Raw genomic sequence first — 23970 nt, 5'->3', positions numbered from 1 at the left:
TGAGGAATATAATCAAATAAATAAACTTTTTCTTTAAATGCCAATTAATATATGTTTAAGACAAAAAAAAAAAAAAAAAAAAGGCAGATGCATTATAAAAAATGAAATTAAATGATTAAACAAATGTGCTCATAGATTAAATTACATAAAATAAGTATGATAATATGCAATTTCTTTTTCTTAAATTTTAAAAATAATTTTTTTTTATAAATACGTATAAAAAATTTTAAATAAGATTATTTTTTTTTTACAATTTATTAACAATGACTGATTAGAAAAGAATATAAGAAAAATAAAAATTAAGTATTATTTAAAATAAGCATAAATAATATATTTTTCCCTCTTATTTTTTTTTAAATCTATTTTAAACTAATAAAATGACTTCTAAAAATTAAAAAAAGAAGTTTAAATTTTTTTTAAAATATAAAAAAATATTTTTACGGTTTTTTTTTTTTTTTACTCATATTTTTTCTTTTTTTTTTTTTTTTTAAAAAGAAAAATATTGATACTTCAAGTATATTTATGAATTTTAAATTTATAATTAATTTATATGAAAAAAGAAATTATATATATAGAACACTCAATTTAATAACAATGTATACTGTGAAGTTTCTATAAGATTAAAAGCAAATTAAAAACATGATTTTTTTTTAGCATAAACATTTTAAAATAAATTAAAAGTTTAATATAAAAAATGATTTAACTGTATAAAAATATAATAAGTTAATTTCTTTTTAAATTATTATTTGTGATTCATCTTTTTAAAAATAAAAAAAGGTTTTCATTTAAAAATTTATATAAGTATTAATATTATTTTTTTAATTATTTTGTTGAAATAAAATTTTAAATTTACGGTGACCTTTTATTTTATTTTTATTATTCATAAATTAAAATGTTTTTGTCATAGTGGAAATTACTTAAGAAAAACATTTTGTTAAAAATGAAAAAAAGATATATATAAAATTAAATAAAATATAAGTTTTTAAAGAGAGGCATCTTAAAAACTTATTTTAAATAAGATATATATATGACCATAAATTAAAATAAGTTAATATAAGAACATTAAATATAATAATTATTAAAAAGTCTTTTTAATATTTATTTTTTTTAAAATAATATTGTGAAAAGAACACATGAAACTAGGAATATTTAAAAAGAAGAAAATAGATGAAAAAAATATTATGAAAATTTTTTTATTAATGGTAAAATTACTTTGTTAAATAAATATTCTTAATTTAAGAATAGATAAAAAAAAAAAAAAAATCATACTTAATTACTTTCAAAACAAATGATTTCTTTTTATTTCACATAATTATTTAAATTAATTTGAAGAATTATAAAAATGAATGTTCATTTAAATTAGTATAAGTGTAAAAAAAAAAAAAAAAAGTGGAAAGAGAAATAAATAGAAAACGATGGCTTTCTTTAAAAAATCCTTACGAAAAGAAAATTACAAAAAAAGGCAATAAAAAAAAAAAGAAATCAAAGAAAAAATGAAAAAAAGTATATAATTTAAAAAAAATAATGGATACTTTAGACTTATGAAACATATTAAAAAATTATTTTTTTCAGGTATTTGAATTTTGTTATAATAAAAAAACAAAAGAGCATAAAACGAACCAAAAAAAAAATAAAATAAAATAAAATAAAAAGATATGTGCATATACATATATGTAAAAGTTCTAATTTTAAATAGATTGTGCTAATTTTTGAGAAACAGTTTTAAGATCTAGAGTGTCTTTTTTTTCTGGGTTTGCTATATGCATTAATATTTCAAAATCATTATCAGTTAATCTTGTATCTAATGCTTTCATAACCTTATAAAAAAACAACAAATAAAATATGATAAAATATAGATATAATAATTAAATTGCAGTATAATAAATTATGAATATACATAAAAGCAAATATATATTTATTTATTTTTGAAATCAAAAAATTACCCCAATGAAATTATCAACTCTAATTTGAAAATTTGGATCTTTTTCGTTAGCATTTATAATATGCTTAAATGGTTCTTCATAGCTGAAATGTTTCCTTGCGAAATTTAACCAATAATCCATGCTAATAGTCTATTTATAAAAAAAAAAAAAAAAAAATACATTAAAACATAACATTTATGAAAAATAAATTAAAAGTCAGAATAAAAATTCAAAAAAAAAGAAAAAGTTAATTTTTTTTCTTTTTACGTCAGGTAATTCGGCTTTTTCTTCATTTGTTAAGATAATCCCAAAAGAATTCATTAATTCATAAAATTGATATAATTCAAGATTGTCATTACAAGAACTGAAAAGAATAAAACCTTCTCTAAATTTTTCATCCATATCAGCTACCATCTTGAGATTTTAATGCGTAAAAAATTTTTTTGAAATATTTAGAAATTTTACTATTTTTTTTTTTCTGATTTTCCGTTAATTTAATTTCAATATGGAGAAAAATAGAATAGATAAATATATATATTATATGTGTATTTATTCAAAAAATTTTAATAGAGTACTTATAAAATTTGAGACAATTTTTTAAAAAATATATGAGAAAAACTATATTATTACTTTAATTATATAAAATAAAATTTAATTTTTATTTCCTAAGAATATAAAATTAATTTCTTATATGGTTTAAATAATTTAATTAAAATTAATTTGTTTTATAAAATATACATATAAATGAAAAAAATTTTAATTATCTTTAGAAAAAGAAAAAAATTAAATATATAGAAAGAAAAAATGCATGTGTGTAATAGCTTCTACGAATTTTTTTTTTTTTTTTATTTGAAAAAGTTAAAAAAAACAAAAAAACAAATAAATGTGTATATAACTGAAAAGAACCTACCTTATTTTAATATAATCAAATTTATAATAAATAATTTGATAAAAGTTATAAAATATATTAAGTTTATAAACAAATAATCTCTATTTTAGAAATTTTGTTTTTTATATATTTAAAAAAATATATATCTTTCTATAATTTCTAATATATCAAACATTTTTATTTTGAATATAAAAAAAAAAATTGTGAAATGTTTATATTAGATTTATCTTAAAATTACATTATTTTAAGAAATAAGAAAAAAAAAAAGATGTTCTAAGGAGAATTTTAAATTAAAATTTAAATATTTACTGAGGTTTATCTAATAATTTTTTTTCTTCATAATGAATTTAAAAAAAAAAAAAAAAGTGTAAAACTCCTTTTTATTCTTAAAATTAATAAATTAGATATAGCAATATATTTTTTTTTTCTGCAATCACAATAGGGTTTAGAAGATATTATATCATATATTTTCTCTATTTATCTAAATAAAAGAAAAAAGAAAACAAAAATTCAGAAATATTTAATTTCCTTTAAAATTAAATGCTTTTATTTCATAATAATAAAAAAGTTGAATATATATATTTTTTTTTCTTTTTGTATCATAACAATGCACCAACTTTTTAAGAAAAATTATTTACAAAATACTAGAGAAATGTTATATTTATAAATGTACAAATTAAATTTTAACTTTTTATATATTAAATTAATTATTTAGTTTTCCAATAGCTTATTCTCTTTTTCTTTTTGTTGGTTTTATAAAATATTTTTTTATTATATTTCATTTTTTCAAGAATAAGATAATTTAAAGATAAATCTTTAGTAACAAATATTATACTTTCTTTTTTATTAATTTTATTCTGTAAAATTTGAAAATGGATTTAGAAAAGAAAAATAAATTTTTTTTATTTGATGTTGATGGAACATTAACATATTCAAGAAAAGTATCAATATAGAGAAGAAATAATTTAAAAATTTAATTTTTTCTTTTATTTAATTTTATTTTTTTACATTTACACAAATTTATAATTTTGTAAATTAGGTAATCCATCAGAAGATGGTTGACATTTTATTAGAACTTAAATCAAAGGAAAAGTGTTCAATAGGTGTAGTAGGAGGTTCTGATTATAAAAAGATTTTAGAGCAAATAAAATGTTATTAAAAAAAAAAAATTTTTTATGTATTTTTATGTATTGTAATATTTTTTAATTACAAATATATTTTTATATTAACTTAAACATACATTTTTTTATGCTAATTATTTTTAAAGATCCAGAAATTTTTGATTACATATTTTCTGAAAATGGAATAGTATCATATAAAAACAATGAAAAATGTTTCTCAGAAGTATTGAAATATTTTTATTTAATTCTTTTTCTAATACGTATAAATTAAAAAATTTTCTTTTTAATAGAGTATAGTTAATTTTTTAGGAGAAGACAAATTAAAAAAGTTGATAAACTATTGTCTAATATACATAGCTAATTTAGATATACCAAAGAAAAGGTTAGAAAGGAGGAAATGAAAAAAAAAAAAAAGGAAAAATAGATATTAATAATGTGTCTACTGAAATGTTTATATAAAAAATAATTAAAAAAAATAAATATATAAAAAGAATAAATTAAAAATATTGAAAAGTTATATATTTATAATTCAATATTAATTATTAAAGAGGAACATTCATAGAGTTAAGAAATGGTATAATAAATATTAGCCCAATAGGGAGAAATTGTTCTCAAGAAGAAAGGGAAGAGTTTTCTGCTTTTAATATAGAGAATGATATCATTAAAAATTTTCGTTTAAATCTAATGAAGGAGTAATAAGAATATTTATATGAAATCATTATATTATTAATTATAATTTAACTATTTTTATTTGAAAAAGCATCATCTAAATTATTATTATTTATAATATTTAATTTTACTCTTTTTTTTATTTTTTATTATCATTTTTATTTTATTTTATTTTTTTTTTGTTTTATTATACCAACAGATTTGAAGGTTTTAATTTGACTTTTTCTATTGGTGGCCAAATATCTATAGATTGTTTTCCTACAGTATTAAAAAAAATAAAATATATATATATATATATATATACTTATAATAGTAATTAAAAAATAGACTATAAAATAATAATAACAAAAATTGAATATAAAAAATTAACTTAAATTTTTTAGGGATGGGATAAAAGATTTTGTTTGAGGCATATTGATAAAAATTTCGGTGAAATTTATTTTTTTGGAGATAGAACAGAAAAAGTAATAATAATTTTTTTTTTTTTTTTTAAATATTAACATTATTCTTTTTTACTTAAAATGTTTTAATTATTTTTCATTTAATTAGGGTGGAAATGATTATGAGATATATAATGATAAAAGGGTTAAAGGATATTCAGTTAAAAATCCAGAAGACACTATGAGCATTTTAAAGAAAATATTAAATATGTAAAAAAAATTTATTCTCTTTTGAAATTTTCTTTTATATTCCTCATTATTATTTTTATGTAAGCTCATTAATAAAATTAGTTTTTTTCTCTCAAATGAGATTTATAAAATAAAATTATGAAAAAAAACAAAAACATTAAATTTTTTTTTTTTTATAATATAAAATTATATTAACATTATTTTTTTTATATATTTATTTTTTTTCATTTTTTTTAAAAAAATAATACCTGTTCCATTTTGAAAAGGGAAATAAGAAAATTTTACATATTTGATAAATATGATTATAAAATACTGTTTTTTTAAAGAGCTAGAATTATAATATTCACAAATATTTTAGGATGTTTAAATTTAATTTTTTTTAAATTGCTGATAAATTGAAAGATTATATATTGTTCATTTAAAATTAATATATACTATATTATTTTGGTTTTTTTTTAAAAATAAAAATATTTATTTTTTAGAATTTTTATCTTAATATTTTTCTTTTTTTTTTTTGATAGACAACATTATGAACAAACCGAAATAATTAAAATAAATTAAGAATATTTTTATTTAAGGTAAAATTTACCTTTTATAATATATGTAATCGATTGTATAACAAAAAAAAAAAATTTTTCGGTTATTTCTTGATGCATTTCTGTTGAAACATGCTTTAAAAAAACATATATATATAATTATTAAGATAATATTTTTATATAAACTCCATTTTAAATTAAAGTAAAATAAATTAATATATAATTAGAAAAACAAATGCAAAGGGATATAGAGGTTTCTTAATTTTTTACATAATAAATATAACAAGTATAAAAAAATAAATTTTTTTTTTTTTTTTATCTTTTTTCCTTCTTTTCCATGTTTTTTTTCTTTATTTTACCGTTTTTTATTATAGATTACACAACAGTGAAAAACAACAATAATTTATTAACTAAATAATATAAAAATTATAAAATTAAAGAAAATTTTATCTTTTAATTAAAAATATATCATTTTAACAAATACATATTTCGTGTGTGCATATATATATTATGTTATTGTTTTTAATTATTTATAAATAAAATATCTAATTTTTTGTAGAATAATCAAAAAAAACATTTTTATATAGTTTTTTTCTTTTTTTTTTGATTGCATATTTAACTTTTGTAATATCAGAGATGTATATTTTAGTAGGAAATAATATTTAAGTTACATTTTTCTAATAAATAGATATTAAAATATATATGTTTTGCTTAATTTTAAAGTAAAAAGCAAAATGGGAGCAGAGCAAACAAAAGAAATTAAAGGAGGTAAAATTAAAAATTTTAACTTTTTCAGGAAAGAGAAAATTAAATATTGAAGAAAATAAAAATATTTTTATAAAATATTTAACTATAGCATAAATAAATATTTATATTTAAATTATAGAATCTTGTTATTTAAAATTAAATGAATATTTATAAATTATGAAAAATATTACCAGCACTATTAAATAAGAATACATGAATTTTTTTTTTATTTTTAAGGATATAGGATTATAAGGATATCTGAAAATAGTCCTGCATCAGAATGTGATATGGAAATATTTTTTGATTATATTATTCAAATTGATGATTTAAAATTAATAGATTCTTCAAAAGAAATATATGAATGCTTTATGAAGAAGATAAAAGAAAGTGAAAATAAACTTCTTTTATTGCTAGTATATAATTGTCGTTATAAAAAAGTTAAAGAAGTAAAAGTTACACCTAGGAAATGGAAGGGAAATGGATTACTAGGAATAAATATAAACTTTGAATTTTTAAATGCAATGAATGAGGGAGCGAGGATTTTAGATATATTTGAAAATTCACCAGCATTTAAAAGTAATTTAAATGAATATAGTGATTTTATTATTGGATATGATAATAATATATTTAGAAATCAGGAAGAGTTAATGAATTATATTGATATAAATTATATGAATTATATTAAAGAAAATAAAGAAGAAAAATATAAAACATATTTTTATGTTTATAATTGTATAACAGAAGAAATCAGAAAAGTAGAAATTGAACTTAATAACTCATGGGGAGGTAAAGGATTACTAGGTTGCAACATAGCTAATGGAATTTTACATAAAATTCCTTTTTGTAAGAAAAATATTTTAAATAAGAAAACAGATGTAGAAAATGGGATGGAAGATGACGGATATCACATTGGCAATATAAATGAAGAAACATATAATAAATCTAATAATAAATATACAAATATTAATACTTCAAATTGTAATAATTTAAGAAGTGCTTTACATAATGATAAATTTAGTAATACGAATACATTAGACATTAATATAATAGAAAACAATAAATTTATTCATAAAGAAAATAGCTATATAAATAAATATAATAGTGATGATAAAAATAATGACGATGATAAAGGTACTGATGATGATAAAGATAATGATGATGATAAAGATAATGATGATGATAAAGATAACAGTAGCAATAATAAAATTATTAGTAACAATAAAAATAATAATATGAAAAGGGACAATTATAATGAAATAAATGGTAATAAATTTAGTTTAATTATGAAAGACAACAGAGAAAATAGAGAACATAAAAGTGAAGTTAAATTAGATAATTCAAGTGAAAATATAGAAAATAAAGATACAAATAGCTATTCAAATTATGTAAAAAAAATGAAAATTTACAGCAAGGAAATGGTTGAAATATATGAAAGTATGAACCGAAATAGTGAAATTTTAAATAATATTAGAATAAGTACAAAAAACAATTTTTCAGATTATAGAAGTAATTCTGTAGATAAATACGTTTGTTCAGATATGAAAAATTCTGAAGCACAAAATATACATTTTGAGTCATATGAAAAAGGTAAAATTATAGAATATAATAAATCTAATAGTTTAGATTGTTATTATGACTATAATAATAATTCTGATGAGAATGATATTATAAATATAAAGAAAGATGCAAATTATATTAATAAGGATAATACCACAATAGATAAAATATTAAAAAAAGATGATAACGATACAGAGAGTCATATTGATCTATTAATTAATGGTGACTAATTGTTATTATAAAATATTAAAAGATAATATATATAAATTTATAAAATTATGAAAATTAAAATATATGTATATATATATATATATATTTATTTTTTTATGTATTTTAGATTTGCCTAAAGCTGGTATAATTTATCCAACATCAGATTTAATATAAATTTTGATTCATTAAAACAGAAAGTAATGAAGTTTTTAATAATACAAAATACATAAAATAATTAAAACAGGAAAAATTACAAATAATATATGCTTATATTTATATGTTATAAAATTAATACTCTTTATGGAGCTAAAATAAAAAATTAATTTGCGTTGAAATTCCATATACTTATTTTTCAAAAAAAAAAATTTTGTTCAGCCTTTTGATATATATATTATTATTAAACTATTTAATTGTCTTTTTTTTTTTTTTTCTTTTTTTTTTATTGTAATATATGTTAAATTATTAATTAATTATTAATTAACCAAAAATTATAAAAATTGAAAAAAAAAATAGAAATATTGGGATATACAAATAATGGAATATATAAAAAAATAACATAAAGAATAATATATATAAATTTAAAGCTTAAAAAAAAATAAGAGTTTTCAATTTGAAAAAAAAAATAAAATAAAGTGAAACTTTATAGAAAATGTTTATTAACATCTTCTAAATCGTCTTTTAGGTAGTCATCATCCCATCTCTTGTTCTAACGTAAAAAAAAAAAAAAAAAGTAAGCATTCATATACAAAGGGAAAGAAAAAATATACATATAGAATAAATAAAAATAAAATATAACTTAATATAAATATATATAAATATATTTGATTTTACCTGATTAGAAAAAAAAAGTTTGTCGTATGCTGTTTTATTTTGATTATTATAATGTTGGTTAAATTTTTCGAGTACGCTTAAACTTGAAAAGCTTATATCAGGTCTTTCATATATTGGAAATTCGTAATTATTTTTATAATAAATAAAATAATGAATTATATCTTTTTTTATTTCGAAAATATTGTTATTTAAATAGTTACAGTCAAAAGAATAGCTAGTATCTTTAACTAAATAAGAAGTAATTCCATTTAGGACATCAGGACATGAAATAAAATTTGAAAATGTATTAGTTTCCAAATTTATAGATTTAATAAAAAGTTCTTTGTCAATTGTATATTTCAATTCATTCATACTTACTTCCTCTCTTGTTTTTGGTATTTTATAACTATTTTTTATGATTTCCTTCCATAAGTTTTTATTTACTTGACACTTTTTTAATAATTGAACTTTGTAATTTCTTAAAATATTTAAAATTTCAAAAGTTATGTGAGTTGCCAATGGAGGTAAGGAACATATTTTTTCATAGGTATCTTCAGCCCATTTTTTTACTTTTTTATCTCCATTTTTTCTTGATTTATCTAATTTTTTTAATATGTATATTAAATTATCATGCTTAAAATGTTCATGAATTATTTCTTCGTAATCTTTTAATGTATATATTTCAGGAGCTTTTAAAAAATGCTCTTCTAGTAAAATATGTGCATCTTGTTCAGAAACTTCTAATTGACTTTCAGATGTTATTTCCATTAATTCTAAACAGTCTTCTGATAGCCACCTTTTAGTTAAGCCACACCAAATTAAATCAGAGGATTTCATTTCGTGACCTGTTAAGGCTAAATAAATTCCTAAGGATCCTCTTAAATTTGCTAGAATATATGAAATTCCTCCATATGGTAAGAAAGAGTATTTTAAATTGTTGTATGAATAAAAAGAATGAACATATGATGAACTATTGTTAGCTAAAAATAATAAAAATCCTGCCGATCCTTTTGTTTTCCCATTGCAATAGGAAATTAAAGGTTTTTTATATGAAAATATTAAATAAGATAAATCATTTATATTTTCTAGGATTCTTCTAAACAGCTTTGAATATTTTGTATCTTTGGTTTTTTGATATAGTTCTAATATTTTTAATAAATCATATAAATTATAACCATAATTAAAAATATTATTGTAAAGTGATGTTAAAAATACAAATCTTTTTGTATAATTAACTTCGCTATCTCTTAGTTCTTTATACAATTTATTAACTAATTTTATGTTCATATATTTATTATTTATTATAATTGTGTTCATTCCCACGTTGTTTCGATTATGTACATAATCATCCATTCTAGCAATGTTTAAATAATTTGTTTTATTTAATTCTTCGTTATGAATTTCTAAAGGATCTAAATAAATGTCATCATCTTTAAATATACTTGTTCTTACATATTTTTTATTTGTGTAATTAAACCTTTTTAATAATATTGTATTATTTAATTTTTTATTTTTTGATAAATATTTCAAATTACAAAACATTTTGAACTTTTTTCCCAATAGTACTGATAAAAATATTTCCTTCTCATATTTTATTAAATCCTTATTAAATTAATTTCATAATTTTTTAATAATTTTTCTTTTTTTTTTTTTTTCGGTATATCGTATTTATTTTACCAAAATTTTTTTTTTTGTCATTTTACTAGAGATTTTTTTTTTTTTTCTCTCATTTTTAAACTTTTTAAATTGATATTTAACAGAAATATATTTCTAAAATTAAAACTATATTTTGTATCCTTTTTTTAAATACAAGAATTATTAGTATATACGTTTCTAAAAAAATATCTTTTTTTATATGAAAAAATTATATATTTGTATAAGATTTTTAGTTTTGTAAATGTGTTTTAATATTTTTTTTTTTTAAGACAATTCTTATTTTCATTTAAATTTTAGTATATCTTCTTTTCTTTTATAATAATTCTTTTTCTTTTTTTTTTTTTTTATGAACTAAAAATCAAGAGTAAAATAAAAAATAAGATCTATAATAGAAAATGTTATATATAGCTTTTAAATTTTTTTTTTCTTTTAGTTAAACTATTATGCTGTTATTTAGCATAATTTTTTTCTTATTATATTAATATATAAAATTTCTATTAGAACATGATTTTCTAAAAAAGAAAAAGTCGAATATTTTAATATACTCAAAAAAAAAAAAATAAAAGAAAGATTCTCATAAAACTTATGAATATAAAACTTCTATACTTAGAAAAGAATAAAACGTATAAAAAAAAAATATTTTTTTAAAAAAAATAATACTAAAATATAGGTAAAATATATTTTTCTAAGATATTTTTAATTTGTTGTTTAAGATATATGCAGATTGGTGCATTTTTTTTTTAAATTCAAGGTTTTAGATAAAAACTTTTTATTAATTTTTTTTTGAATTATTCGAGAAGTTAATGATTCCTTTTAATTTCATGATTTTCTTATTGTCTTATTTTTATTTTATAAATGCAATTCTAGAGTTTGATATTAAAAGTTATAACATTGGATTTTAATAACGAATATTTAGAATTAGACGTTTTTTCTTTTGTTTCAATATTTAGTAGCCTTTTTTAAATTAATGTAAATATTTTTATATCATGAACAAATAGGAATAATTATTATTTAAAAAGAAAAAAAAAATTATATATTTAAAAATTAGCTATTTATATATATTTAGCATATTAAAATAAAATTCAACTTTTCAATTTTTTTTTTATACAAAAACTTTAAAATGAAAAATTTTAATATATTTTTATTAGTATTATATTATTTAATTGTATGCAAATTTGTAGATAATATAAGATTAAATAGTTCAGATCCCAATACTATTGAGGCAGACAATGGAAATACAAAAAATAGAAATCATGAATCAGCAGAAAATCAAAGGACTAATACAGGTACAGACACAAATAAAGCACCAGGAAATGGAGACAAAATGAAAATAGAAAATATAACAGAATCTCCTAATGAAACCTCAAAAAATAATGTAAGTGAAAAAATTGAAAAGGAAAAACTTGAAGAATATGAAAATCGCAAGGAAAATTTAGATAATTTTGTTTCAACAACAATGACACCAACTACAGAACATAATGATAATGCTAGTTTAAGAAGTATATTTATAAATCAAGACGATTTTGAAAGTGCTAGAAATGTTTGTGAATTTATTGTGATTGGAAATGAACATTATAGGAAATTTTGTAGCATTGCAACCTTAATTCAGCAAATAGAAAAATTAAAAACAACTAATAATGCATTATATAAAGAAGTTACAAACATATCTTACGAAAAAGAAGATTTGTCCGAATCCCTAGTGAAAGAAAGTAGTAAAGGCAAAATTTATATGGAGAAAGACAATCGTAGTCCTAAATTATCAATTTTATTTATGTACGAAAAATTTTGTGTAGGAGGAATCCCACTAGCTTGTAATAACATATTGAAATATGATAATGTTTTTGATATTAATCGTGACATTGGAATAACTGATGATAATAAAAACGAACAAAAAGAAGAAAATAAACTAATAAATGATATTGAAAAAGACTTAGGTAATGCAGATGATCAAAAAACAGAAATAGAGGAAAGCATTTCTGATTTAACTGATAATGAAGGCATAAATAACTTAACAGAATATTAAATATATTTGTTTTAAAAAACTATAAAGTACAAAAAAAATTTTAAATAGAAATTATTGCATATTAATATTTTTATATAAATCAAGGCATATCTTATTTAAAACATAACATAATTTAATGTTTAAAATTTTTAAGTTTTTGTTTTTTTTAATTTTTACTTTATTAATTTTTAGAATTTTAATTTTAAATATAGAATAAATAAATATGTACAAATTAATTTTTAAAATTTAAAAAAAAAAAAAATAATAATAATAAATCTAAAAATACCAAATATATAAAAAATTAAATTGATAAATAAAATAATAATAAAAATAAAAATAGAATAAGCTATATACTATTTAAATTTTTAAGGTAAATTAAAAAAAAAAAATATTATAGCATAATGTATAATACATAATTAACAAATAAATTAGTGAAATAAATTACATTGTTTACAATTATGTGAGGAAATGAAATTATAAATAAAATTTAAAAAAAAAAAATATATCAATTTGAATGAATAAAATTAGAGACAAGTGAAAACGAAGAAAAGAAGAAAAAATTATAAATTTAAATGATCACCAAAGAAAATTAAGCTTCATATGTAACATTTTTTTATATTTTTTTCTACTGATAAGTTTGTAAAATATTTTTATTACATTGAAAAATTTTATGTGCAAATTAAAAAATTTTGCGTAAAAAGTTAGAAAAGAAAGAAAAAATAAAAGTATATTTATTTTTGAAACAAAAAAGTAAAGATTACATTCATATTTACAGAAAAATTCAATTAATATTTAGTACTTTAATATTTATATTTTTAATGGATATAATAATTTTCAACATATATATGTATATAAATACATTTAAGTGCATATATTTTGAAATGTTTTGTACACGGAAATTATTAATATAAGAATAAGTATAATTACATTAATAGGATGACCTTTTTTTTTTTTGGTTACCAATCAATTTTTAGAGATGATACTTGTTCTTGTAGATTGGCTACATCTTTTTTTATTTTTGCTCTTCTATAAAAAATAGGGCAATCTCTATTCATACATATAACATCAACATGCAAATTACCTTGGCAACGTTGGCATTCGGTCCATAATTGAAAGAATTCATTTTGTTTATTTTTAAAATCTTTAATTTTTTGCATATATATGGAAAATTCTTTATTAGTTTTACAATGATTACACAATGGTGGTTTTTTAATTGAACTATTGCATCCAATACATCTAATTGACTTTTTTAAAAATTTTGATAATGCTGTTTGGCTTGATGTTAAAATTGTTTTATGCCTAGTATGCTCTCCACAAAATAAGGAATCTGAGTTTTGCATTATAACTTCAAATATCCTAGATAAGGTATTTTTAATAGAATCAAGATAATGATTATAATCAATAGCTAAGTTGTTATCTAAAACATATAAAGGATCTTCAGCTCTTTCATATTGTGCTTGCCCTTTAGTTCCTTTCACAATTATATAACTAACTCTGTCACCAACATTTGGAGCAGTAGAACTATCTCTTTGTTTTAATTTTTTTGCTAATTCAACGTGAGGCAATCTTGTTTCATAATCTGTTTTTCCTAAGGATTTTGTTACAACTAATAAGCTCATATCAATATTATTTGTTAATAATTCTCTAATTTTACTTTTAGTATACTCAATAGCACTATTTAAGTTTTTTTCTATTAGTAATTTATTTAAAATTGTTTCCATCATTTGTTGAATTAATATACAAAAATCTCTTCTTACAGTTTCAATACCCTTGCAATCCATTTTGTCGTGGTTCAATGGGTTAGTATATAATAATCCTGCGTATCTTTTTTTATTTAGGAGTAAATATGGACAATAAACTTTTTCAAATTCTAATTTAATTGGAGCTAAAAATTCTTTACTAATTCTTTCAGCTGCATCTCTTCCTAGTCTCATTGCTTCTTCAATACTGTTTGTACCAAACTTTACCATTACTGAATCTGTATCTCCATATATAACAGTAGAATTATGTTCAAATCCATTATTTTTATTGTAATAACCTTCGACTTTTTCTTTAGTTTTATCTATCATGTGTCTTCCTAACGTTGTAATAGAAACGGCAACTTCAAGACAAGGCAATTGACCTCCTGAAGAGGCACCTGTATAACCATATACTGAGTTTGCTGAAATTTTTAGTGCTAACTGTCTCCCATTAAGAACCATTTTTGTAATTCTATTTTCTTCTTTTTTCATTAGTAATTTTACTTTTTTTCTTGCTTCTATTAATTCTTCTACAATTAATGGTAAGATACCTTTTTTGACGTTTTTTTTTACAAATTTTAAATTACTTTTTCCTTGTATTACAGTAACATCATCATTACTCAATTCAGATATTTCATTATTATTTTTGATTAAAGTGGAATAACACAGATTATGCGCAATCATAATTGATGGATACAAGGAGGCGAAATCTAATGTAGATATTGGTTCAATGTAATAACCTTTTATTGGTTCTAATACTGTAGCACCTTCATATTTTTCATTAGTATTGATTTTAACATATGTACTTGGAATAAGGTAATTTAATTCTTTACATTTTCTGTATAACTGGGATGTAACTTTAATTTGCTGCCCTCTTGTTAATAAGTAAACAAAAGGGGTACCTGTAACTCTTGCCATTTCTACATAATTATAAATAAATAATAATTTATCAATTAATCTTAAAGGTAATACACCATCTTTAATACAATAAGTTGCAATTCTTTTTCTTGATTCTGGGCTTTCATGTTGCAAATCATTCATTATACTGTAGTGCACATCTTCTTTTTGTTCTTTTAGAAATTCAAAAGATACATAATTCAATGTATATGATTTTAATTTATAATCTCTTTTTATTAAGTCATATACATCAAATTGTATTCTTCCATTTATATTAATTTCTTTTGTTTCATGTGTTCCAAATTGTTTCGAAGAAAAACTAGAATCTTTAACATTACTACTAACATTTTTTATCCTTCCAAGATGCTTTAATTTTTTTAAATTAAGTGCTGTTCCCCTATTTAAGATATATGGCAAATCAAAATTAATAATGTTGTATCCAGTAAGAAAATCGGGATCTAAGCGAACTAAAAATTCATTCCAAGCATTTAATAAAGATTTTTCGTCGTTAAACCATATAACGTTTGAACCGGGAATACTGGCGCACTCTAAAAGTGTAAAAATGAATTTGACTGATTTATCAATAGGATCTCCTTGAAAATATAAAATTGATGAAATTTGAATTATTGGATCATTTTTAGCATCAGGGAAACCCTTTCCATCAAGTTTTATACACTCAATATCAAAAGATAAGATTCTTAATTTAGGTATTTGCTGATATTCATTTTCTAAAAGCAAAGGTTCTACGTCTTTATAACTTATATCTATTTCAAAAGTGCAATTTGATATCTTTCTATTTTTATTTCTTATATAATAATTATTTTTTTTACATTTTATCCAAGACGACCCAGTTATTTTATTATCAATTATATATCTTAATATAAATGGCAAGTTAGCTTCATAAACTATTCCTCCAATTTCTTTATTATTTACATTTATAACCCCTTCTAAATATTTCTTTAGTGTTGGGACCATTTTTGGCAATAAAACTGTTATCTTTAAGAAATCTCTTTTTCCATTTCTCTTATAATACATTAGACTTTCAGTTTTAACAATTTCAATTTTTAGTATTTTTTGATCATAAATTTTATATTGATTATTTTGATTTAAATGATCGTTCAGCAAAATTTCTAGTTTAACTAAATCATCATTTTCAAAATGTTCAGGTTTTTCTACATAAAAATAAGGAAAAACATTATGAATATTAATTAGTACACTACAATCATAATTTGTTATACTGTAGATCCTAATAATAGGTACAGTTACGTAACTTTTATCTTTACTCATTAAAGTTTTATATGGCTCATATATCTTACTTAATATATTATTATTTGAATTATTTTCATTATACAACATATTCTTAAATATATTTTCTACTGTATAATCTAAGTCTATTTGAAATACAATTAAGTCTTCTTTATTATTAATTTTTAATATTCCATTTTCATCATAAACACTTGGTCTTTCATATGTTTTCAATAATTTATCAAATTCTTCAATTACATAATTTTCTGATATTTCATTATTTTGTACTTTCTTAACTTCATCATATAATAAACCATAAGGAATAACATTGGTAAATGGACATGGTGCCATTTCTTCCATTTTTTTTTTATATCATTAAGAAAAATAATGAACATATACATTCATACATATATATATATATATATATATATATATATATATATATATATATATATATATATATATGTAGTAGTTAGAAAAAAGAAATTTAGAATATTTATTTATAGCAATAAAAAATATATATTTATCTTGTAGATATGACAAATACTTTCATATATCTTTAAAAGTGTATAAAAGACTAATAATATGGCCCTTTTATTTTTAATAACACATATACTTAATCTTTTTTGAAAATTATTTAATTTTAAAAAATTATATTTCTAATATGATAAAACTTAATAAAATTTTTAATAAGATGTTTACTTTTTTTAAAATATAATATTAAATATTACGTATATTATATGATTTGTAGATAAAGCATATATATATATAAAATACATATACAGATATCTTAAAAACTTTTATACATAAATTTATGTATTTTATTTACATTATAAATATACTTTTTTTTAAATTTTACATTTTTAATTCAATTTAATATTATAAAATTTGTGTGAAAAAATAAAAATCAAACAAAATAAGAGTTCTTGAATTATCTTTTTTTTTTTTTTATTTTTTGTTTTTCATTTTTTATTCTTTATGCATTTTATTGTACTATATTTCTAATGAAATTATAAAGAAAAATTAAATTTTTAATTTTGGAAAACACCTTAGTTACATAGTATTATGAAATTAAGTAAAATGAAAAAATAAAGTATCATTCATATTAGGATGCTTTATTTATATAAAAAAAAAAAAAAAAAAAGTATTTAAAATATAACGCAGGAAAGTGGAAATTTTTTTTAGTATGAGAAGAATTTATTAGAACCCTATTTTTGTTAAATGTTTTAAGAATAAATATATAAAACACATACATATATAGATGTGAGTGAATTTTTTTCCTTTTAATTTATCTTTGTATTTTAAGAAAATTAAAGTAAAATCTCATTTTTTTATGAGAATATATTATATAAAAAGAGAAAAGAAAAATATTAAGAAATGTGCAAAGTTTTATGTCTTAATAATTATATTAGTAAGTATATGAATATATATGAGGAAGAAGTGAAATAAAATTAAGAAACTATTATAGCATTCTATGTAAAATAATTTTTTAAAAAAAAAAAAAAAATATGAACAAACATATAAATAATTATTTTAACAATTACAAAATTTTAAAGGTTTATTGATTTTTATATTTTTTTTTTAAAAGAAATTCTGAGAAATAAATTACTATTACTATATAATATATACAAAAAATTACTAATATAATTAAATATTGGTATTTTATAATATAAATAAATCCAAAAAACTTAATGTAATTTTTTAAGAATTTTTTTTTTGTATAATTCAGAAAATATAACTTTTTTTTTATTTCATTTGTTGACTTTTTTAATTTTTTCTTTTACAATTTTAAACATATATTAATGAAAACGCGATGGTTCTTTTTAAAATAAAAGGAAATATAATACATATCTTTGTTTTCTATTGTACAAAAGATCTGTCTTTTATATTACATATATTTTATAGAAAATATAAAGTAAAATGGAAAAACAATGAACAATAAAAAAAAAGAACATATAAATATATATATTGAATTGCCATGTTAATTTGATTAATATCATTTTTATTTGAATTATATGAATTTGAGAGAAATATTTGCATTACAAATGAAATTTATGAATTTTGTTTATAAGTAGACAAAAATAAACACCTATTTTATATATCAAAGACTTAGTTTTTATTGAAGTTAATTTTCGTTGTTATTACTATTTTTGAGTTAGAATATTTAAAATAAAAAAAAATATAAGCATATTTTTTTTCGTAATTTTTAATTTGTTTTAAATTTTTATAACTTTTTTGTTCATTATAAGCATAATTAAAAAAAAATGAAATATTACTTAAAAAAAATATTTTATTAAATTATAGTTTTATATCAAAGTTACTGAAAGGGTAACTGATTTTTCAAATTTAATATAGATATATATATATCTCTATTATATTTCTATTGAATTAAAATAAAATTACGAATTCAATGATATATATAAAAAAAAATAAAAAACTTAAAATTACAAGTGCATAATTATTTTACGTTTAGTAATGAGTTTAATTTTTGCTTCATTTTAATAAAAAAATACAAATAGTGGAAAAATTATACTTCAATTATATAAATTTATATTTCTTTTAATATAATGTTTATGATAGTACATTAAAATATGTGAAATTGTTTATAATTTTTAGTAAATGAAAAAAAAAAGATAAAAAAAAAGAATAATATAAAAATAAATCAAAGGGAATACTTTATATTTTATATTGATACATTTTAAAAGTGATAATGAAATAGATACAAGCATATATAGACAATTTTTTTTGTTGTATTAATACTTTATTTTTTTTACCTTATATATATTAAACTTAATTTAAAAAAATAAATATTTAATCTAATAGGAAGAAGCTTCTTATATATAGTAATATTTTACATTTTTTTATTTTGTAAACTTTTTTTCTAAACAAAAATTATCTATTTTTATTTATTTATTTTTTTTTTTAAAAAATTAAAAATTAAAAATGTTCAGTTTTAAGTGACAGAAACATAGATATTTTTTTTTTTTTATATACATATAGATGATTAAAAATAAATTATATATAAAAAAGTGCACATGCTTATTGAGTAATTTTTGATTTAGTGTTTTGCAAGTCTCCATAATAGTAGAGAAAAAAGGGAAAAATTTAGTTTAAATAATTTTTGCTTTATGTTTTGTTTTATGAAAATGTATAATTTTATTTTATTTTAATTGCAATTCATATATTTTAACTTTAAGTTTTTCTTCTAATTAGTGACTTTGTTTAATTTTCATGCATTATGCTATATTTTATTCAATAGTAAACTCTTTGGATTAATTTTATTCTTATTTATTGTATTATGTTTGTAATAAACAACATTAAAATATAAAAAGAAAGACATATAGTTACTTTTAGTATATAAACTTTAAAATATGTTATAAAATGTAGTAATACTTCTTTATATTTGTTATAGTAGAATAGAAAATGCTAAAATATAATATCGAAAGAGGTTTTTTCTTATGGATTTTTGTATATATATTATTAAAAACAATGAAATAAAAAAAAACATAAAATACCAGATATATATTAAATTTATTTGACAATTAATTGATCAGAATATATTTTTATGAAATTATATCATGTAATACGATTATTTCGACGTCTTAAGAAAATTTAATAGAATTGTCATGCATGAAAAGTTCATACATCATAAAAGAGAATTGTAATTTTTTACAATTTTAATATTTTATTTATTTATTTAATTTTTTTTTTTATTATTTATTTTATTCTTGCATAATTTATTAGTAATATGAAATTAAGAGAAAAGTAAACACATTGTTTTACTATTTCTTGTATTTTAATTTATAAATTAGTAACGAGTAAGAATTAAAGGGATTTCATATTTAACATGTAATACTGTTTTATATATTAATAACATTTCCATATAATTCTAAAATGCACTTAAAATTTTTTAATTGAAAACACATATAAGAAATATTTTTAAAATACTAATATAAAGAAAAAAAAAGTATATTACATTTATTTAATATATACTGAAATGAGATTCTTGAGGATAAATTTTTTTTTTTATTTCATATTAATTATTTTCTTGGAATTTCTTTTGTTCTTCGTTGATTGTTCATCAGGAAACATATTTTTATTAAAAAAACTAGATTCAAAGTTAAAAAAAATTAAATATAAGGAGAAAGCAATTATTTTGTCTATATGCTTAGCATTGGTAGTTTCATTGGGTTCTATAATAGGTGGAATAGGATGCAATACTTTCAAGTGGATAAAAAAAAAAAAAAATTCATTCAGTAAAATTCCTAAATATGTCAGCATAAAATTGGCAACAAATGAAAATATAAAAAAAAAGAACACATATGAGGAAAAAAAAAATGTTCTGATGAATTCTATTCCAAAGGGTGTACCTAGTGCATACAATAATAAAGCATATAATGGCGATAAGCCTTGTTATATATCTCAATGTGAGGTCATTAAGTACAAAAATGTAGACTTAAGTACTATCCAAATAAATTAATTGGGATTTCAATTAAATGAAAAATAAATGGTGGATTAATCAAAATATGTAAAAGAAAAAATTCAAGAAGTATTATATGCAGAATCTTAACTTGTGGACAATGAAATTAAAAAGATTATCAATATATAAACATGTGCATAATAAAAATAGGAAAAGTTCGAATGATAATGAACTAAAAGTTTAAAAGAGGAATTTATTACCTACATGAAGATTCAACTTCAGAATCTCATTATTATGGTATTAACTGATATATTTCATAAACTCCCTTACATTTCATGTGTTTTTTGAAATAAAAAAAATGAATGTATAATAAATAATAAAAAAGTTTCAAGTTAATAGTATTAAAACACACTAGGTGAAATTTATAAAAACTTCTTTTCATATATCTATATCATTTACAAAAGAAAAAAAAAAAAGAAAATATTAATATAAGCGAAAGTATATATGTATACTTGACTAATTCTTCTATATGAATTAATTATTCATTGCTTCAGTCATATATTTTTTTAAGATGATAATTTATTTACAAATTTTTTGTCTATTCTAGCATTTATTTCATTCATACCACAAATATAAAATATCACAATAATTTTAATGATTGATTTGAATAAAAGAATTTGAAAATTTTGCAAAGTGTTAATAAATAATTCATTATAATAAAAATTTTATTTTTGATATTCTTGAAGATTTTTATTTTATTATCAAATGTTATCATTATATGTAAAAAATTAAACTAAGTGATAATGTTTACTTAAATTTCTAGGAATCATAGTTCCATATGATGAAAAAAATCATAAATACATCTGGATGGAGTTTATTTTTGTGAGAAAAATATAAAAAGTTATAGTATAATTAAATATGCAATTTATTTTTTACAAGGTTTTTATATATTTATTCCTTTTTAAATATTTATAAATGTTTCAATAATTTTTTTCCTTATACAAAAATTTTTAAAATATAATTTTATATAATTTAATTTTTTTATTTTTTATCTTTATAATGATTATTCATATTCTTATAAAATTCATTATACTGATAATACGATTAAAAATAAAAAGATGAATTTATTTAATGAATAAAAACATAATAATAATGAGTTTTTTGTTAAAATTATTATTTTTATGGCAAAAAAAAAAAAAAAAATTAAGTAAATATTATAGAGGGGGGATATTATTAAAAAACAAATAAATCTGAAATGAAATTTATTTCATCAGTAAAATCATAAAATAAAGATATTGCAAATCTTTTTTTTAATATTTTGGAAGATATGCTATATAAAAATTAAGGAGCATGCATGCATTATAAAAATTATTCTCTAATAATTTGGTATTTCTAATGTTTATAAAATAATTTTTTTTTTAAATATGAAAATTTTTGATTGAACTTTGAAATTAAAAATTTAAAAAAAAAAAAAAAAGGAAATTTTTTATTATAAATTTCAGATGAAAATTAAAAAGATTATAATAAGGGAAAAAAAAAATTGAGAAAAATTTTGAAGTTGAAATCTATAAAAATTATCTTGTTTTTTTATAGAGAATAAAATATACTTTTGCTTTATTATTCGCATACTTCATTATAAGAAGAGTTAATATTTTTTTATTTAATTTATATATAAAATGAAGACTGCAAAAATATTCTTTTTTTTTATTTTTTTATTATTTATCAATTTATTATTACCATGTTTATGTAATGACTTAGGCATAGCTAACAATATAGATTCATTAGAAAAAATTAAGAAAGAAATGCAAAAGAAAAAAAAAATTAGAAATGGAGTGATTATAGGTATAGGTACAGTTTTAACAGGGTTATTATTTACATTAGCTATAGGATTAGGAATAAGATGTAATCAAAATATGAAATGTTGTGTTCCAAGGAAGGAAAAAAAAACATACACTGAAAAATCAAATGAACCACGTACTAATTCAGAAGGCACAAATATACGTTCAAGAGGTTCTACGGATTTTAAGTGGAAATTTGATTATCCTGAAGCAACTTATAAAGAGTTGAAAAAGTTTACATTTCAAAAATTGAAAAATAAAATTAACGATCCATATTCAGATTTTAATTCTTTTTTAATAGATGATTACGTTAGAGATATATTTCAAAAAAATGATATATACATTTCTAGTCATCAATTGAATGATTTAGCAAGAGAGGCACGTTTATTATATAATAGAACAGGACATTTTTATTGGACAGATTATGGTTTTTGGGGACCATAAAGTTGAAATGATTCTACTTTATGAAAAGGGATTATATGATGATTTATATCCAATTTTTTTATAATTTTACTTTAATGGGGTCTTGTTGAATTCAAAATCAAATTTACGTAAATCAAATGCATCCTATATATGTTGGAAAAAAATGTGCATCATATAATTTTAGTAGTACTTAAACCAAAAATTAAAGTGGTTTTTTTTTTTATTTATTAATATATGTAAATATAAAAATAAAAAATATGATATATCATAATTTGGGTATTCTTTTTTCATATTGTAAAATTAAGTGATTTTTATTTTATAATATTTATGTATTTTATCCAGTCTCTCGGTTTTTTTTCTAGAAGAATTAAGTTTTTTTTTTATGAATAAAGTTCAAATTAGTTTAAAAGTCAATTTTTTTAGTAACACAAAAATTATTGAATCTTTATAAATTTTTTAACTTTTTAATAATAATAATAATTTACTTTGTACTTGTAAAAATAAAAAAAAATATAAAAATATATTATATAAATTTTTATTATTTAAATATTTTTACATAATAACATTAAAAAATTAAATAATTTTGTATATAAATAGATCTTTTAAACGAGCAGTTCTTCCTTTTTTTCAATTTTTTATTGTGTGATTTTTAAATTGGGA

At 18.3% G+C, this 23970-nt stretch overlaps 8 protein-coding genes across 8 annotated transcripts; 5 read left to right on the top strand and 3 right to left on the bottom strand.

Moving 5' to 3' along the window:
* Positions 1-1688: 1688 nt before the first annotated feature.
* PRELSG_0600900 (conserved Plasmodium protein, unknown function) lies at positions 1689-2336 on the bottom strand (the record flags this gene model as incomplete). Its single annotated transcript, XM_028675456.1, has 3 exons — positions 1689-1817; positions 1944-2072; positions 2190-2336. 3 exons carry the CDS (start codon positions 2334-2336, stop codon positions 1689-1691), a joined length of 405 nt encoding a protein of 134 aa, XP_028532043.1.
* A 1347-nt stretch (positions 2337-3683) lies between these two features.
* Positions 3684-5255, top strand: PMM (phosphomannomutase, putative; the record flags this gene model as incomplete). The annotated part of the gene is made up of 8 exons (XM_028675455.1): positions 3684-3752; positions 3851-3962; positions 4079-4155; positions 4223-4314; positions 4481-4624; positions 4801-4864; positions 4985-5065; positions 5151-5255. The coding sequence occupies 8 exons, from the start codon at positions 3684-3686 to the stop codon at positions 5253-5255; spliced, it is 744 nt and encodes a 247-aa protein (XP_028532042.1).
* A 1245-nt stretch (positions 5256-6500) lies between these two features.
* Positions 6501-8454, top strand: GRASP1 (golgi re-assembly stacking protein 1, putative; the record flags this gene model as incomplete). The annotated part of the gene is made up of 3 exons (XM_028675454.1): positions 6501-6534; positions 6751-8292; positions 8408-8454. 3 exons carry the CDS (start codon positions 6501-6503, stop codon positions 8452-8454), a joined length of 1623 nt encoding a protein of 540 aa, XP_028532041.1.
* A 466-nt stretch (positions 8455-8920) lies between these two features.
* PRELSG_0600600 (enoyl-CoA hydratase-related protein, putative) lies at positions 8921-10632 on the bottom strand (the record flags this gene model as incomplete). Its single annotated transcript, XM_028675453.1, has 2 exons — positions 8921-8986; positions 9112-10632. 2 exons carry the CDS (start codon positions 10630-10632, stop codon positions 8921-8923), a joined length of 1587 nt encoding a protein of 528 aa, XP_028532040.1.
* A 1234-nt stretch (positions 10633-11866) lies between these two features.
* RON12 (rhoptry neck protein 12, putative) lies at positions 11867-12769 on the top strand (the record flags this gene model as incomplete). Its single annotated transcript, XM_028675452.1, has 1 exon — positions 11867-12769. One exon carries the CDS (start codon positions 11867-11869, stop codon positions 12767-12769), a length of 903 nt encoding a protein of 300 aa, XP_028532039.1.
* A 935-nt stretch (positions 12770-13704) lies between these two features.
* Positions 13705-16980, bottom strand: PRELSG_0600400 (DNA polymerase delta catalytic subunit, putative; the record flags this gene model as incomplete). Its single annotated transcript, XM_028675451.1, has 1 exon — positions 13705-16980. The coding sequence occupies one exon, from the start codon at positions 16978-16980 to the stop codon at positions 13705-13707; it is 3276 nt and encodes a 1091-aa protein (XP_028532038.1).
* A 3646-nt stretch (positions 16981-20626) lies between these two features.
* PRELSG_0600300 (hypothetical protein) lies at positions 20627-21109 on the top strand (the record flags this gene model as incomplete). Its single annotated transcript, XM_028675450.1, has 1 exon — positions 20627-21109. One exon carries the CDS (start codon positions 20627-20629, stop codon positions 21107-21109), a length of 483 nt encoding a protein of 160 aa, XP_028532037.1.
* Positions 21110-22725: 1616 nt separating this feature from the next.
* ETRAMP (early transcribed membrane protein) lies at positions 22726-23331 on the top strand (the record flags this gene model as incomplete). The annotated part of the gene is made up of 1 exon (XM_028675449.1): positions 22726-23331. The coding sequence occupies one exon, from the start codon at positions 22726-22728 to the stop codon at positions 23329-23331; it is 606 nt and encodes a 201-aa protein (XP_028532036.1).
* Positions 23332-23970: the final 639 nt, after the last annotated feature.

The sequence above is a fragment of the Plasmodium relictum genome (genome assembly GCF_900005765.1).
Source record: "Plasmodium relictum strain SGS1 genome assembly, chromosome: 6".
Classification (NCBI taxonomy): Eukaryota; Apicomplexa; class Aconoidasida; order Haemosporida; family Plasmodiidae; genus Plasmodium; species Plasmodium relictum.
This window is presented reverse-complemented; position numbering and strand designations above follow the sequence as displayed.